General features: G+C 42.3%; 2 protein-coding genes across 3 annotated transcripts in view; both read right to left on the bottom strand.

Moving 5' to 3' along the window:
* Positions 1–18,792, bottom strand: part of bmp6 (bone morphogenetic protein 6) — a 45,517-nt gene that overhangs the window by 2,142 nt on the left and 24,583 nt on the right. Inside the window, exons 2-6 of the mRNA XM_028568826.1 lie at positions 16,644–16,836; positions 11,478–11,626; positions 11,028–11,225; positions 2,117–2,193; positions 431–541 (exon numbers count right to left, since the gene is read on the bottom strand). Of these exons, the coding sequence (XP_028424627.1) occupies positions 431–541; positions 2,117–2,193; positions 11,028–11,225; positions 11,478–11,626; positions 16,644–16,836 (728 nt within the window). The remainder of the gene's footprint in view (positions 1–430; positions 542–2,116; positions 2,194–11,027; positions 11,226–11,477; positions 11,627–16,643; positions 16,837–18,792) is intronic.
* The window catches only part of LOC114548849 (probable enoyl-CoA hydratase), a 46,965-nt gene continuing 44,932 nt past the window's right edge, over positions 16,760–18,792 (bottom strand). The window contains exon 10 of one of the 2 annotated variants that reach the window (XR_003691436.1): positions 16,760–16,836. The gene's annotated coding sequence lies outside the window, so the exon portion shown is untranslated. The remainder of the gene's footprint in view (positions 16,837–18,792) is intronic. The other variant, XM_028568829.1, reaches the window with a different exon arrangement.

The raw sequence follows: 18,792 nt of genomic DNA, 5'->3' as shown, positions 1-18,792 counted from the left end.
AGATGATGTCACTATGACATCATCAGGGTTATTTTCTCAGACTTTAAAACGCCCCCTACAGAAACAGTCTAGTAGTACTCTTCGTGACAAGTGAACTTATCTTCATGTGTAAAATCAGAGAAGTGCCTCTTTAAGTAAACTGTGTTTTACAATAACTGGATTACAATGTATAGTTCTTTTCAAACAAGCCCAAATTTAAAGAATTGCACACAAAATGTGTTGTTGTAGTTATCTCTTGAAGTCATTAAAAAACCATTACAATACATTCCTTTAAACAGAGTTGCAGACACTTTAATATCTTGTTGCGCGACTGCTGCAATGTTCCTAAATCCCTCAGAGGAAGTACCACAAACACCTTGCTTCTAAAACGACTCCTACACTGTTTAGTTTAGAATATACTGAGCACGGTACACTCCTGTGTTGGTCATACCAGGGTCTGCACGATGGCGTGGTTGGTGGCGTTCATGTGGGCGTTGAGGGGGAAGGAGCACTCTCCGTCACAGTAGTTGGCTGCGTAGCCTTCAGGAGCAATGATCCAGTCCTGAGAGAAACACAGGACAGTAAAGGTTAAAAGCAGCGCAGTCGGAGCAGATTAAATCAATCAAATCAAGTCAACGTTACAATGCCTGTCGTTTTGAAACAATTCAAAGGTCATGTCTGGTTTTATAATTCCACCGAACCAGTGAATAAGAAGCCGTGCAGCTCAATATTACCATGTGTTTTACAATTTTATGAGTTATTAGTTATTCCTAAAAACGAGAGGATGCAGCATTGCCCCTGTTACAGTAGCCCATCTGACTCCTGTTGGTAAATTCGGTGTTAATCCCGTCTTTAAGGGCGTCCCTGCTCTAACGCTCCTGTCTGTGGAATCGCGCAGAGAAGCAATACTTCTCCCCTCCTTCCTTCCATTCCTCTCTACGTCTCACGGTTTTGCCCAGACAAATTCTCTGCATGTTTTACCTCTTTCTAACTGGTCTGTGTTAATAGTCTCTCTCTCTGTCTTTGTCATCTCTGTATGTTCCTCTCTTTGTGTCCAGCTCCCTTCCTGTGTGTGTGTGTGTGTGTGTGTGTGTGTGTGTGTGTGTGTGTGTGTGTGTGTGTGTGTGTGTGTGTGTGTGTGTGTGTGTGTGTGTGTGTGTGTCACCTCTAGATGTCAGTGCTGTGTTAAGAGCTCACAGCTTCAGCTTGTTTGGAAGGATGTACGTAACTCTGCCCTTCTATTTCTTCCTCTGTCTGTGTCCTTGTAAACACACGCAGTCTCTTCCCACCGAGCTACTTTAACTGATTTTTTCTCTTTTGACCACCCTAGCTTGACAGCAGTAGTTATATATCAGCCTAGTGGCGTTTAGAATGTGAGTTTACGGTGGGGCCCCTTTAGATTAGATGAGGAAGTGGCGATTTTGAGTAAGCAGCTGAGACACCTGTCGTACAAGAGGCAGCTACTTGATACACCTGCTGGTGAAAAAGTGATCGGCACATGTTGTTGGTTACAGCATAAAGTAACTCGGTCCTGTAGCTTAATGACTATTGCACGTTGAAGAAGACATAGCCCAAACATCTGTGCATATTATTCCCCTGTGTTAATCCTGAAAACTATCTGTATTGTGCCTTTTGACTTGTATGAATGTATAAAAAGAGACTTGATTATGTAAGATATGCACAGTCAAGCCTATTATGTGCAGATTTACGTCCAATATCTAGTGTTTATGGATCCTTGTTGAACCAAATTCCATATTTAAAAGTAAATGTTGTTGTTGTTAGCCTCTAAAATTGTTCTACATACAGTACGGCACTAAACTGTCAGTAAACATCAACCCTAAAGTAGTCTGGCTTAACAAATGTACATTTCTGAGATAAAGCCTGACATGATGTGCCTTCCCTTCTCTTCTCGCTATCTCCGCAATCGAGGCTTAGCGCCGCCCAGGTTGTGTATAGTTTAAAGAAATACAAACAAGCCAGAGCGGTTTGGTTTAGCCAGACCATCCTCCAGCACTGACACAGAGCTGTGGAGATGGGTCTGGCAATGTGAGACTAGCCCTAAAGAGTCTACCTTACCAGTTCACCACACGTGTATTAGGACATGTTTGGATGTACTGAATGAGAAAATATTCGCTACCTGCCAGCCCAGCTCTCTGAAGCTGACGTAGAGTTCGTGTCTTCTGCATGCCGTCTTCTGATCGCTGCTGTTGTAATCTGCAACAGAACAACAGAAATCATCAGGAAATTGCATCTTGCACACATACTTCATGTAGTTTTGCCCAAAATAAGAGTGGATAGTTGTGAATTAGTTAAAACCCTTGCCTGGGTAAATGATTCCCAATTAAACCTTATGAAAGTAAGTCATGACATTCAGAATCTGAGAGCAGAAGAACAACACAATACGCCTCGTGTAATGCACTGGGTGGAGACGTGTGAGGGCGTAGACCAGAGCACAGGAACAAACGCTCATTGCAGCGGTCAGTGTGCTGTATGTGCTTTACATTCATCTGCCGGCTAATGCGTTTGAACGCGTGCCTAATTGAATTCATCAGCATTCAAATATTGCTTGGCGTGAGCGCAAGTGGTGACACAGTGACGACTGTGTTTATGGACTCTCCTGTCCTGCAGTTTGTTCTTAATTATTGCTGTTCCATTCTGCAGCAGCGGGGCAGACGACTGCAGACAGTCCCAGGTATAGCTTTGGTTTTGACAGTCGAGGAGGTCATTGTTGGCAACGGTCGCAGCGCTGAAGTCAAGATGGTGACGCTGACTTTTCTTCCCCCCAAGAGAAAGAAAAAGAGAAGGAAAAATGGCACTGGTCAGAGGCCCGTATTCTCAAAAGAGCTTCATCCAGATAACCCAAGTGGACCAAGCAGTTGTCCCTTAAAATCCACCTTTACACATAAGCAAACTAAGCTTGGGTTCTTGATGGCCCCACAATCCAACACTTCAGAGTTAAGCCCGCAAGTGCTTTTAATTGTAGTTGGTTGTTGGTCTGGTCTGCACTCTCTCACATTGCAAAGTTAATTATAAAACAGTTACCCACTAAAAACCTTCTAGTGGTTGCCTATTTTGTTTTGTGTTTGTGTCTGCACTTGTCATTAGGGTTACAATACTGGTTTCTGCTTCCATGTTTAGCGAAGATATTTAGACTACAATAACTTTACACAATGCAAGAAAAAACTAAAGAATTTACTGCTTTGGAGTTTATCTGCAACTGGCTCTCACATCCAAAACTGTCACGTTTTATCCAGATTTACTCATTGCCTCATCTGCCTGTTAGGTGGAGCCACTTATCCTGTCAAGCCAAGCAAACATGGCTATTTGCTTGTCATAGGCAATAAATAGAGAGGATCTGTCTGCCTAAAGAAACAATCGCCACATCATATACTGTACAGACGTGTGTGTGTGTGTGTGTGTGTGTGTGTGTGTGTGTGTGTGTGTGTGTGTGTGTGTGTGTGTCAGAGAAAAAGAGAGCGTGTGAGTCAGACTGCAGACGAAGGTTTGTCACTCAGTCACAGCCACTCGCCTCAGTAACTCACCAACAGCAGCCTTGTTTAGTCAGCTGGAGTGAGACACACACACACACACACCAATGTAAGGGTCATTGATGTTTGGTCCTTCCATGTCGCTGTCTATCATTCATTGCCACTGGCACTTACTGTACACACACACACACACACACACACACACACACACACACACACACTCACAAATGACCTGATGTTTATCTGTTTAACAGCCAAATCCACTTAGCCACACATTAAAACGAAGAGTTGTAATTCAAAATCGCCAGCCCTCGTTGCATTAAGATGTCATCATCAAATTAAATTTCATGTGAACAGACGCCCTGACCACACTGCCCAGACTTGCGACTGGGAGTTTTAGCTGGACTCGTCTCAAGTAAGAAAAAGAGAGAGACACACAGAGAGAGGAAGGGAGAACAAGTTGGATTTGCCACTTGGATTCATCTCAGCTTGAAGTAAATGACGAGAGAGGAAAAGAGAAAAGAGACCGAGACGAGTCAGACAGAGCAAAGAAAAGAGAGGAGCGGAGTAGAGCATGGCACTAAGTTTGGGCTTCAGTTTTTACCATCTGCACTGAAATTGTGCAGCTGTTTTACAATACATTAATAACAATGGTTTCTTTTCATTGCAGCAGAACATGAATATGTCATCTGATTAAAGAGGGTTAATTCTGTAAGAAACAGGAAATGAAAGGTGAGTCTGGCAACGACAGACAGCTGCGGGGTGAGGTCAAATGGTCATCCGTAACCATCAAATACAGTCAGGTGTTTCCCCAGTTTACAGTTCCTTCCTTTTCAATCGGAAGGGCAGTTCACTGGGTGTCTGCTAATGTGGAAATACAGAGTTTATAATATGTGTGTGTGTGTGTGTGTGTGTGTGTGTGTGTGTGTGTGTGTGTGTGTGTGTGTGTGCGCGTTTGCTGTCACGGGGTCACATATGCTCGCCCTGCCTCCCTGTGGACTGACTGATCTGCCAGAGTCTTCAACAGCCGAGAGTATTTGGATTTAACAGATTTACTATATGGAGAGTGGAGACCTTCACCAATGAGGAAACAGGCTGGTCCTAGATCAGCTGCTGTAGGATTGGACTGATTTTTCCTATAGTTATGACAGTCAAACAATCCACTTTTGCCCCCCTGCATTGTAAGGAAACATTTGCACTGTGTACAGTGTGTATACACAGGAAACATCCAAGGATGAGAACCAAGCCGATTGGCTTAGCGTCTTGGCTGACCTGATGTGAACTTAAGGTGATGTTTATAGAAAGGGGAATTGACACATTACATTCTTATAGGAAGATGGGGCTTTCACACAGTTAATGTACAGAGATTTATGAGTCCGTATTGGAATATGGTTTTAGTGGGGTTTTAATCATTTTAAGCTTATTTCTATGCCAGTCAACATGTCTCTGTAAATAACTATTATACTTATATTTCTGTACTCAATTCTTCCAAACACACACACACACACACACACACACACACACACACACACACACACACACACACACACACACACACACACACACACACACACACACACACACACACACACACACACACACACACACACACACACACACACACACACACACACACACACACACACACACACACACCTTCATCCAGGTCTAGTTTATGGTGCGTGACATTCAGCTTTGGGTCAAATCACAGCCCAGGGTGGAGGGTGAATGAAGTAGCCATTAATGTAGTTCCTTGTGAGGTTTCTATGGTTGCAGGCAGGGTGGTCAAATCTGATCATATCCTTTGATTTCTTTCTTCAGACTCCAGTCTGAACACAGCCCCTTTTTTGGCATGAATGAGATTTGTGTGCTGAGACAGATACAAAATGTATTATCAAAATGAAATGCTCCGAAACTTTTAAATTAACAGTGTATTCTTCTATTTGTTAGAATAATTGCATGTTTTATTGGTTAAACACCCTGTGCAGTCAGATATTCAGTTCAAAGGATCATTAAACATTCAGCAAAACAGGGTCCAACACATTTTCCAAGTACAGTAACTAGAAGTGCACATGCTTGGATAAAGAACTGAGATATTGTCATATCAGCTGATGTAATTTCCGTAATTGTCAAAATCTTCTTGAAAACGTGAATATCAACGCACATTAAAAGAATATCTTCTATCTATCTTTACACACACACACACACACACACACACACACACACACACACACACACACACACACACACACACTATCGTTGCACCTATTGGTCTTCAAAGCCATTAGCATTTACAGTCTGTGGGTCTCTTTAAGAGGAATAAAGCTGATATTTACTGTGGGCTTTCATTGAGTGTAAAAGCCCAGATTTGTGGTGCCCATAAACCACATCTCCCCTTCCTGCCTGTAAAAATTGAATGCCACACAGCTACCGCTGAGCTCCGGCTCCCATGAGGCTTCCATTCATTTCTTTTTCCTTTCCTTGACAGAGAGGGAAAACCTACTCTAAACCTACTCTACAGTACATATTATACTCATTTAAATACTATTACTACTACTGTATACTAATTAAAAGTATGTGCTTACTACGTATTACAGTAGGTTTTTGTTTTACATTGGAGGTCTGCACAAAAAAATATATACGTAATAACATAATTCAGATGGTTTTATGACGCTCATTCATTAAAGGTATTAGTTTGACATTTTGGAAAATATGATCATTCAATACCACTCATGTCTGTGCGCTAAATATGAAGCAACAGCTAGCAAGCGGTGAGCATAGCTTAGCATAAAGACTGGAATCAGGGGGAAACAGCTAGCCCTGCTCTGTCCAAAGGTAACATCCACCTAAATCCACCTACCGGCACCTCTAAAGCCCACTAATTGATGTCTTGTTTGATCTGATATTTAATTTGTACAGTGTAAAAACAACATGTCAACAATTCCTTTGAGCATCGGCAGCACATAAAGAACCAAAGCGGGAATTCTAGTTTGACCTGCTTCGTGCTCTGCTGTCAGGACCGAATATTTGAATATCAAATGGAAGCAGGATTTACTTTACTGACATGGCGATGTGAATGGAGTCAGTGGCACTGAGCTTTGCTCTCATATTAACGCAGCTTACCTAACAGTGTTTAACATGGAAATGTTTCTCTGTGAATAGACAAGCATCCATTTGACACTAAAGCTCTCCATTAAAGCCAATTCACATTGAATTCATTGAGGTGGGGCAGCGGCTGCCGGTTCACCACCATGCCTATTCAATAGCAGGGGAAACACTGCTCCTTACTGAGCGTAAGCGCTGTAGCTCTTTAACACTGAGACTTTCGATATACAGAACTGGGTTGATATTAACCCCTCACTACACTACCTGCCATTCATTAAGCCCCCGGAACATTTTCACCAGCACCTATGTTATGAGGAAAAGGCTATAAGTTATTTTTATAACACGTTATTCCAAAAATACAAGAAATAAATGGTGCCAATTCAGACTTTATAGCCAGGGTGTTTGGTGTAGGAAGCGTGTGTGTGTGTGTGTGTGTGTGTGTGTGTGTGTGTGTGTGTGTGTGTGTGTGTGTGTGTGTGTGTGTGTGTGTGTGTGTGTGTGTGAGAGAGAGAGAGAGTGAGTGTGAGTGTGAGTGTGAGTGCGTGTCTGACATTTGACATTAAAAGTAATTTCAACCCCAGCAGGCCACAATCTCTCAAACCGCCTCACTGTAATTCTATAGTTTGCTCCAGCAATTTCTCAAATCATGAGCGGGAAAAGATTGCAGCTTTTACTGTATCAATTACATGCCCCACAGAGGTGGTGGTGACAGAAAACTTGCGTTATATGGGCCCAAAGTTTAAGATACAATCTGGGTCACTAACGCAGAAGGAAGGAGAGAGTCCCGATGGCCTCATTCCTTCCTGAAAGGAGAGAGGCCATGAACAGCGACATGAAAGGAGAATGTCACTCTTGTCCCTAACGTTTCTCCTCTCTTATCCCTCCCACCAACCACTACTACTGAAGTTTATCTTTCTTCCCGTCTTTCATCACAGAGGTTATTAAACCCTGCGAGGGAGCTCCGCCATGTCTAATTACTCCGACGGTAAACAAAAGGAGGTCGGGTGGGGAGGGACCGAGGAGAATGAGGAGATGGAGGGAGGAGAGGACAGACAGATGACAAAACACTGCTGGCCAAGCGCCGTGTTATTATAATTCTTTAAGCGATGTTAGCGTGGTCAGTCTTTTAGCTGTGCAGCTAATGACTGGCTAGGCCTAATTACAGACTGCCTGTGCTGTGCTGGGACGTGATATTCCTTCCCCGGATGGTTGTTAACTTCCCCCACAGCCAAAGCCCAACCCGACTCCCATTACCTCCCTGGCCTTCTTCGCCCACGAAACCCCAAATTACCTTTAAAGGTGTTGTATTGTTCTTTTGGCAAGCATTTTCCACTGTGCACACATCAGGCACACCCAGAGGGGCCGGAAGCATCATGCTGCTGACCAAACTTTTTATGCATCCAACGCAAGACCAATTTGCTCAATAAATTTGAAAACAAGACATTAGCCTGCTGGGTCTGCAAATTGTTTGCTTTTGTGAGTAAAATGTGAAAAACAAAATTGATTTATTACACATACAATCACACTATTATTTCAAAACTAATGCTGCAGAAATTTATTTGGCTGAATTTGTCCTATTATGTCATCTGGAAGACATTTGAAATCACATGCCGTATTAAATCCAGCTCGCTAAAATTGTGAAAATGAGGAAATAACAAGGCCCAAGGCCTCACAGGGTGTACAGTAGGGAAAATAACGTTTCATAGTTAAAAAGTAGTTTTATATTCATTGCAGACTGAGGAAGGAATTTTAGTAATTTATAGCAAAGCAAAACCGTACAGCAAAGTGTGTAAACTCTAAATGAAATAGACAAAAATAGCTTATAAGGTGTCACTCATACTTAAAATGAGGACAACATGGTACCAAACTGATATAAAAGATGCCGTAAAATCAGTGAAGCGGTTAACCACGCAGGTCAAGAGTGTGCAATTTGGGCAGTGGAGTGAAAACTATTTTTAGAAAGCACACAGAGCAAAGTAATTCATGTTGAAAAAGCCTCTGTGGAAGTTAGTGCACACTAGAGCAATTTGATCTCATGTTTTTTTCAGAAAAAAGGTAAATTATCTGTGAAATATTCCTTTAGTTGGAGCTGTGGCGGCCTGAACTGATGTACTGTAGCTCTGTGCCAAACAGAAACTGGGGGACAACGTCCACATTTTGTTTCTCCCCATGAGCGCTCCACAAGACGGATGCTCTCCCCATCCATCCTGTCCTCCTCCCTGTCTCTGGAGTGAGTGATGCGGTATTGAAACCATATGCCCTCCTGAATTCCTCACGGATCCTCCCATCCCATCCAATCCCAGCAGTCCTATGCTGGCCACGGACACTCGGCTGTCGCGAGGGGGGCCTCCCCGCTTCCTGTGTAGGATCTAAATATTTACACTCCCCGTCGTCCCAAGTGGCAAGGCGGAGAAGTCTTGATGTTTTGGGTTATGTAAAGTCCAATCCTCCAGGACACATATTTAACAGTTTGTCCTTGTTAGAGCAGATTTCTGAGCCGATTTACTTCAGAGAAAGTTTTCTCATCCTGATATAAGCTGTGACACAAAAGCAGACTACAGCCAACCTACCTTGTCCACAATTTGCTTTTAAAAGTAAGAGACGGTCTATTAGCATTTAATTATTTCATTAATTATCAATTTATTTACATTTGACAAAAATATTTCTTTATATACTGAGAGAGAGCAACGATGACATTCGTTAGAGAAACACTAACCCACATTGTGAGCACATGGTGCACACCATAGCCATAACCTTAGCCCTCTGATTCGCTAGTGTACCCCAGTATCAGTATCATCTTCAAGACATCTCGACTTAAAGTCTTAAGACATCCTAAGCCAAAGACAGCTGTCTAGAAGAGAGTACAGGTGTGGAGCCAAAACCGAACATGTGGTACACTCTAACTGTCCTGTAGCATAACAAATGATGAGTCTTTGTTCTCTGTTATGTCAGCCAAAGCTTTCATCTAATGCAATTACTGCGAAAAGCCCAGCAGGAATTTTACTTACAACCTGTTGTGTTAACAGCAGCACACAGCAACCTACTGAGAAAGTGAAGGAGATGCACTGAACAAACAGGAAATAGAGCCAAAGAAATCTCAGCAAGGGTTTTTCAGAGTAGTAGTGAGAACAAACCTGTCCCACAAATATTTCTGTATACGACGCAGATGGTAGAGCCATTAAATTGGGTTGCAGAAGAAGCAAAGTAAAGGTAAATCGCTTCCCAGGTAGCCAGCCAAGTGGGGCTGTTTGCAGCTGTGTGTCAGTGCACTACGCTGTGTTGTGGCACCAAAGAACCAAATGTGAGCCGGCTCTTGCCCAGATTTAGCCAGGTTTTTAGGGTGCGGACTTCAGCCGTTTTGGGCTGAGAATCAGCTCCAGTTCGCGGCTTTTAACACATTGGGCATAAGAAAACTAAGGATAATCACAAATATTTAAAAAATATAGGAGATGGTTGCCTGCTGGATACATTTTATTTATGGCTGCACACAGGGCTCTCCTCTGATACATACAGTAGCAAAGCCAAAGCTTTGATCCATAAAGTCTTAATATTAACAAAATGCTTCATCTGTCAAATTAGCCAAGGATCAGACCGCTATTAACAGCAGGCTCACTGAGCGCTAGCTTTGTGTACAGCACTAGTCACACAATGAAGCCTCACAGGAGCAGCTTAGCTTTAAGTGCTGTAAAGCTTGCGGAGTTTGGGCTTATACCTGCTCATTACATCATACTGCTGAGTAGGAAGAGAAGCAGGGAGGACTAATGAGGAGCTTCAGAGGATGAGGTCACCTGTCAAGATGGATTCTGCATCTTAAATCATTGAATATTCACTAGACCACTATTTTGTGGGTCTGCCATTTTGCTGTGTTGTCCAAAATCTCTAGTGAGAACTCAAATTATTCCACAGTGCAACATAAAAAGTTGTAATTAGACTCGTCAGTGTCAAAAATCTTCTCTAACATCACCCATCTGTCTCATATTCTAGCCTTTGCTATAGCCTTTTTCTCTAAAAAGTCTTTTTAGCTGAAAACTCACTGATTCAACTCTCTAGCTCAACCTGTCTGTAGAGGTGCTGTACAAATTCCCTTCATAAATAAAACATTGTACACATATTGCTCTGAAAAACACTACAGTCCCTGCTTAATATGCAGGTTTTCAAGATACACTTCACTACCTTTCATCTATACAGAGAAACTACAGTAAATCATCCCTTGGCTCGGATTTTCATCTGATAGGGGCTGATTAGACAGAGATCCGGATGAAGTCAGGTCCAATTTATCAATTGTGTCGAAGAGGGATACTTCAAACAAATGCTACACATCCACTGATCTCAACAGGTTGAGCTACAGATGTAGTGAGGTTGGGCTGAGGTCAGTTTTGTGTCTGATTGAGTTCATGGCTGTATTGTTTGATGAGCTCAGTGAAGGTTCAAGTGTGTAGCGGACGTCAGACTGACCTGCTGGGCCAAGCCCTCTGGATCCCTCCTGTGGTTGCGTGGATCGGTTGCGGTTCTGCTGGCGACGTTTTCCGCCAGTGGAGCGGGCGCTGCGGATTTGCACTTCACTGACTTTGAAGAACGCCACCATGAAAGGCTGCTTCTCCAGCGCACCGTCACGTCCTACGAGCCCCGCCTCCTTGGAGCTGATGCTCTGCCCTGTTTCAGAAGACACGGCGCGTAACAAGGTAAGATTCACCGTAATGGTCATGTTCATCTGCACAAGTTACCCAAATTACATTCTGTTGCCAGTTATGGTTATTTTGTGGACCACAGGAAGGGACTTACTTAAACTACCAACAGGTAAAACTTTAAAAGTTTCTTTCAACTATGGATTTATGTTGTTAGACTGTGTGCACTGTGTGCTTTAAAATGAAAAAAAAAAAACATATATGTGATGTAATCTCTTACCACTGCTGGTCTCCACGCTGACCTGCAGGCCCAGATTGTGCACCGGGCTCATCACCCACAGGTTGCTGGTAGCAGTGATGTCAAACTCCAGCCAGCCTTCCTCAGCTGCCCACAGCCTGCGAGACTCCAGCAGGAACAGGTCTGCCTCTCTGGGAGAACATGGGAGATGACACAGAAGAACAATAGCTTAGATCATAGATAATAATAGAAATGTGTTTTGTAACTTGACTGTGAAGCCAATTAGCCAAGGAAACAGTTTGGCGGTATATTTTGCAATGACTGTCATTTAAAAAATAAAATAAAGACGATGGGTAGGAAAGAAATACACCAATAGTATCAAGCCTAGCACCTAAGCAATAACTGGAAAAGATGTTGTTAACTCTAAGTTAATTAGTTTATGTGGTTATCCAAGGTGTACTTTAAAGAGATATTTTGCTGATTTAAATCCAGCTCTGTGTCATGGCTGTTTGGGCATTGTCTGCAGATGAATGGTGTTTGGCTTCCTTCTGTGGCGCCAGTGCACAAAGCTCCCCGCGGAACAGAGCAGCCAAGGTCTGCCAAGATCCGCCGGATGATGCGAAATGCACTGAGATCTCAGCAGACCACTGCTCCGCTCCCTTTTCATGCACTGGCGCCTCAAAGGGAAGCCGCACACCGTTCATTTGCACACAGTGCCCCACACAAAGACGACACAGAGCTTGTTTAAAAATAGGCAAAGTATCCCTTTAAGTTTCAGAACAGCCAAGCTAGTTAGTTCACACGATGGCTTTTTGCTGACCAGGTTTTGAAGTCTTTGAGGTTTTTGAGGACCTACATTGTTTTTTTTTATTCAGTCGCAGGTAAAAATGATAAAGTAACAGGCAACTATCAAACTGTACCGTAGTCCTCAAAAAGGCTAAGTTAAACTCAGTTAAGAATTTTACAAACATCTTACAATTAAAGTTAGATAAAATCTTGCAATGCAGATGGAGCCAACAGTCAAGTTGTGTCAGCTGGTTAGATTAAAAAGAGGCAGATTAATTTGGGTAAGCACAAAAGAGGAAAAAGTACAGCCAATACACAACTTATATTGAGAGATGGAAAGCATACCTGCCAACACTCCCGTTTTTCCCGGGTTTTTCCTGTTTTTTTTTTTTTTAGCCCTATCTCCCGGACCCCTCCCGGTTTGTTATTTCTCCCAGGAAACTCCCGTAATTTGCATGGCCCAAACTTCTTTATAAATAATTGGACCAATATGTTTGTCTAATGTAGACCAGTTGCCAGATCTTGCATGAAACGCATCCTGTTCACACAATCCACACACCATATACAATGTTCAACCCGTTTGTCACCTCAACCCGGCAACCTATAACCCAGTTGCACAGTTGATCTCTGCGCAAACATCACGGGAAGTTCAGAGTCAGACCCGAAAGCGAGCCGATAAAAATGGCAGGTGAAGGCGGTGTTCCCGCAAAGAAATCAAAATATAGCTGTCAATTTCAACAGTGTTGGGCACAACAATTTACATGCATCTTACCTAGTCAACTTCCACGCTTAACTGCCGCCAACCCGCCCCCCCAAATCTCCTGGAGTTTGAAAACCAAATGTTGGCAGGTATGATGGAAAGAGAAATAAAGAGTTGATGCACTAGAAAAGAAGAGCCAACCCTGGCATGAAAAGACATTTTTTATTAAAAATTAAATTAATTAAATGATGCTCTGTGTAGTTGTTGGTACATTGTATTTTATTGATTTAGTAAATCAAATGACAGCATAAAAGTTTTGGCTGTCTTGGCCAGGTCTCCCTTGTAAAAGAGATCGTTGATCTCAACAGGTTTTACCTGGTTAAATATGGGTTAAATAAATAAATATAATAAAGAGTGCGGTGCAGTGCTATTATAGCACAGAACACCAGAGGACTGATCTACCTCTTTAAGAAACCAAGGGAAATCCAGGAGCTGTTGGTTTGTATCAGGGAAACAGTATCATAACAAAATGACAGAAAGATGGATAGCAGCACTTAACAGAAAATGCTGGGATACACTGTATTGTACTCCACTGTAGGGTTGACCATACAGTCTACCTCTCTGAGGGACAGAAAAAAAGGAGGGTATTAAATCTTTGGTATCAGGCTACAGGTATGTTTATATCATTTACGTTTGTGTGTGAACGAAATAAGGCTACAAAATGGAAGAATCAAACGTCAAACGGGAAGAAAAAACTGTGGACAAATTAATGAAAAGAGAGCACAGGAGTTGTAAAGAAAAAGACAGAGTGTGAGCGATAAGAGGGCCTGTCCTCCCACTGTCCCATTACAGAAGTAATAACACAGCGTCGGGTCTGTCGGACCCTCCTCCAGAGCAGACATCAAAGCCTCACAATCATCCAGGTGTTCGGAGAATGCCCCTGCAGTCATGCATCAGCAGCCCCTCTTTATTGGTCATTAATGAGAGTGTTTCTGACAGTTTCCGTATGAGCTTCTATTCCCCTTTTTCCCCTCACACACACACACACACACACACACACACACACACACACACACACACACACACACACACACACACACACACTCCACCCCACTGCTAAGTTCACACGTTTGTCACAGCGTGGGCCAGTGTGCCAATGTTTCTGCCTCATCGTCACAGCCGCTGTTCTGCTCACGAAGGACGGCAGGGGGTCTATCAGAGAAGCGCCTGTAGGGCCGAGGCTACTGAGAGCCTACTGTAAAACTTCTTATTGACTGACTGCTTTAATGAAGTGGAATAATAAGGTCAAAGGTGAAAGTTGTTTTTTTACTACAATAAATCTCCTTTATAAGTCTTGTCAGTGAATGTTATTAAAAATGTAACGCAAGGTGGGAGAGTGTAGCCCACAGCTGGCCAGGTGATTTCATGTGCTTTCATCTTTTAAGCTGCTGAAAAGGCATATTTGTAAGATTGTAAAAGCAACTGCAAGTCAGATATTTGGATGGAGAGAATGCAGAGGTTTTCAGTGCAAGAAGGAGATCATAACTCGGGATCTACATGCCTGTATACCTGAGCAACATTTTAAGAATCAGAATAAAAGCAATATCACTGTTAGCCGGAACTAAAATACTGAAGAAAAATCATCTGGTTAGGTACACTATAATAGCTGGTAAAATGCTGCTCAATGGTTTTGGGTCAGTAAAAAACAGCCTTCGCAGCAACCTGCCCTTTCTCCCTACAATGTCAGGCCTGCCACATTTCTGGCATTGTAATCTCTCACATTCCTTGCCTGCTGTTAGCGAAACCACCCCAATCAAATGAAAAGTACAAAGGGTGTCAGGCTAATTAAGCGCTCTATCATTACGGCTTAGAGTCAAGACAGGAGTCAAGATTTTATGGGAAGGAGGGGCACAAGGAAGTTTACAGGCTCCCCACCGATTGGGCGATTACAAAAAAGGTACGGTTTTGCAAAAGGCGGAAAATCAGAAAAAACAACAAAGACTTAACAGCATATACACCGTCAAACCTCGGGTGTTACATTCAGCACTGAGGACAATAAAGATAAGAATGTAAAACGAGAACAGTTACGACTTTAATGTGATAGAGGCGTAACTGATTTTGTCATTGTGGATTCATGTGGCACCTTGAATTCACTCCTAAAAAGCACAAACACAGCCCGAGCAAATGTTCTCCACCTAGAGAACACCATCCAGGCTGTAATTTTCTTCAAGGCAAAAAAAGCTGTCCTGCAATAATACAGAAATTGGAGATATATGGGCCCTTTAATCTCCAAATATCTCCGAAAATAAAAGGCTTTACCTCCAGGCTGGAGAGCACAACATACCCATTGTAGGGATAAAGGAATGCTGCAAATAAGTAGCTCTTGATACCCATAGAAACCTTTTGACAGACAGAAAAATATACTTTGCCAAAATCTATACTGTAGCTACTTTTTCAAGCTGTGGACTTCAGAGTGGATCAGCTTTAGCATCAGTAGTCTGAGAACATTTGGTGTGAGAGACCCCACCTTAAGGTGTTTTGCTTCACGATGATATTCAACACAAAATAATATATAAAAAGTAAAAAGTATATAGTACAATATAGAATGTTAGCCTAAATATGTATATCAGGAATTCTCTTCATGTTGAGAGTTGGTTCTCGCTGGGCGGGCTTGATAAAACATAAATATCATTCAGATATCTTACTGGATGTTTATCTGCCCCTTCAGACGTAATGTAAATGTTTGGCATGTATTAGCTGCGCTTATTTGGGGGAACAGGAGGATTTTGAAGCTGTGCTATTTCTGTAAGACATGGCTTTGCTTGATTTTATAATATAAACATGGCAAAGGCCCAGTGTCAGTAAAAAAAATTATAGGGAGATGGAGAGAAACACACAGGCAGAGGCAATGTTTTTATAAACATAATCTTTACCTTTTGGTATAAGGAAAAAGTGAACTGAGCATGCTTTCTAATTTCAGTAACACCCTCTCTTGTTGACTTGTTGATTTGCAGTACAACCACAGGGCAACCCCTCTGCACTGCAGGTTATGTTAAAAGGAATTCATCTAAGAAATAAAGATCATTATGTGTGCAGTCAATGCTGAACCTGTACAGTCAGTCTGGAAGAAGACGAAGGAGAAAAATCTGATTTGTTCAATGTGCCACTGATATAGAATAAGTCTTATTTTATTTAAATTAGCCAAATACTAATTAGACTGGGGAAAAGCTTGTTGCATTTTTTGTTCTTTTTTCCTGCTATTTGGCCTTTTGCCAATATGAACAGAATAAGAACACAGAATCACATATGCAGTAATCAATGTTTTCCTATATTTGTTACTGGAAGACGTCTTTTTTATGTTTGTGTCTCGTAGGATGAGTCAAATGTTTGACATGACACTGTAAGTAGAAACTAAAAATAACTACAACACATGTATAATATTTCCATTTTAAAGGGGGGTTAGCCATGAAAAAAGGAAAACTATTTTAGGGGAAATCAGGGTTTAGCATGGGTTTTGTTGAGGGACATGAGAGATCCACGCTGCATTTCTCAGTTGCATGGATTCAAACCAGTTATCATCCTGTCAAAACCTTATCACTGTGTGTGTGTGTGTGTGTGTGTGTGTGTGTGTGTGTGTGTGTGTGTGTGTGTGTGTGTGTGTGTGTGTGTGTGTGTGTGTGTGTGTGTGTGTGTGTGTGTGCGTGCGTGTGCGTGTGTGTTACCTGTCAGGGTGCTCCTTGACAACCTGGTAGACTTTGAGTAGGAAGGTGTCATTGAGGAAGGCGCGGCTCACACACTCCTTATAGAGGCGAAACTCTGCTGCGGTGACGGCCTCGCCCTCTGGGATCTGCAAGAGGTTGAACTTAAACTCCTTGTGGTGACGCCGCTGCGGAGAGAGCTCCCTGTCGTACTCCACTGTGGGATGGAAACACACACACGCATACACAAACACACACATAAATGATTATAACATTATGCACAAAGAGAAAGAGACAGGGAAGATAATACAGAGAGACAAGCGCGAAAATCATTACTCTCTGTATAAAGTTAAATACTGTTAAGTTTTCTGCTCCTGTTCTTCAGGAGCAGTTCTTCTGATTAGATTTGTATTAAGCTGATTGATAAAGTATTGCCTGCATTATTTTCCTTTCAGCATTGTGATACATCAGTTTAGTGTCTGTAGAGAAGTGGGTAGGGTTAGCTAATTGACAGGGATGGACTGACACGTTACATGAGGCGGGGGGGGGGATGAGATTCATTTAGGAGATTGTTTTAATTATGGAGGCTGCACGCTGTAGGCAGACAGCTGCATACCACACGGCGAATAAGGACAAACACGCTGAAAGACCATTCTTGTTTTCCCACAACACAACTTTTGTAAATACATCTTTGAAAACCTGAACTACATCAACATGGAAGAGTGGGGCTGGCCCAGCAAGGACGCAGACGGAGCAGTGAATGCAGAGTAGCAGACCGTCCCGATGTGGTGGTCAGCGAAGCAAGCAGCCATGAAGGAAATAGTGGCTGGGTGAGTCAGTTTAACACAGCACAACCCCTCTTAGATAGGAAAGTATACAGTCATCCAGGCCAGCTAAGTCTCAATCTCACATTAAACGCAACACGCAGGGAGAGGAGAAAATATCATTAATGTTACGAATTCAGTTAGCCTGTAGTAGCTGTGTGTCTTTGTTATACGAGCCCAGGTTAGCTAAGCTTTGGAACAATTGCCTTTTTTGAGCTTTAATGCCTTTTCATTTCATTTATCATGCATTTTCTACAAGGTATGAAATTGCATATTTACAAACAGGGTTTCAGTGTAGATATACAGTAGTGATAAGTGGATATCCTTTTCACAGACACCGCTCTGAGGTCGACCATAGAAGCCTTTAAAACGATCATATGTGATTTATACTTAAGGTCTAATAGGTTTCGTAGCTTCTAGATTCCCTAAATAAACCCCTGTTATCATCAGTCCGAAGCAAAAGCCCATGATTTTTTCAGCGGTAGCAAACTTCTGAGGCCTTCTGCGACCACTTCTGACAGCGTGAAATGACAAAAACCAACAAATGTGCTCCCTCCTATGCTTTTAAGTGCAATATGCGCCATAATGATAATGTATTCTCCAGGGATTTGGTTCCTGTCTCAGCTGGAGGTTTTTCTCCCACAGCAAAGAGCCAGCAGAGTCAGTTTGCCGACACACAGAGTGAGAAGAGGGAAATGAATAAAGAGGGACATGTCAAGTGCAATTAGAAGGTTGCGTACAGAAATACCAATGCAGAAATAAACTGTAAATGCTAAGCCTCAAAAATGTGCTATATTCAGCAAAACACACAAAAAAACTAATAACATAATTGCTTGAGTACCCAAAACGCACATCAACACACTTAGTATTCTTACTCCATTACACTCGTACTGATTTAAATACTTAGTAACGTATGCTATACACTACATACACTCTATCATCATCTCCACTCTAGTTTTCACTGAGTGCAGCAAGGTTCAACAGTTTCACCACTACAGACTGGAAGTGCAGACTCTGGGAACCAGAGCTGGATGTATACTACCATCTTAATTTTTCACCTGCAGTGGGACCAAACACATCTTTCCTACTATTAGTGCTGCAGCCATTTCAGCCTGCAGGGTTTTAATTAAAAGAATAGTTTGGCATTTTGGGAATTAAATGACAAGATTGATACTGCTTCTGGAGAAAAAAGAAAATTCCCACACACGCTTGTCACCTCCGCATTGGTTTATTGGTTGTCCATGTTCCGGCTTTTTTTTTCTTTGGAAATGGATCTTCAGGGGAATATATTCCCTGCACCACAAATGAGACTATGAAGTTACAGCCTGGAACCGGTTAGCTCAGCTTAG

Source organism: Perca flavescens, chromosome 22 (genome assembly GCF_004354835.1).
Source record: "Perca flavescens isolate YP-PL-M2 chromosome 22, PFLA_1.0, whole genome shotgun sequence".
NCBI lineage: Eukaryota > Metazoa > Chordata > Actinopteri > Perciformes > Percidae > Perca > Perca flavescens.
The sequence above is the reverse complement of the archived record's forward strand: the minus strand, read 5'-3'. Positions and strand labels throughout refer to the sequence as shown.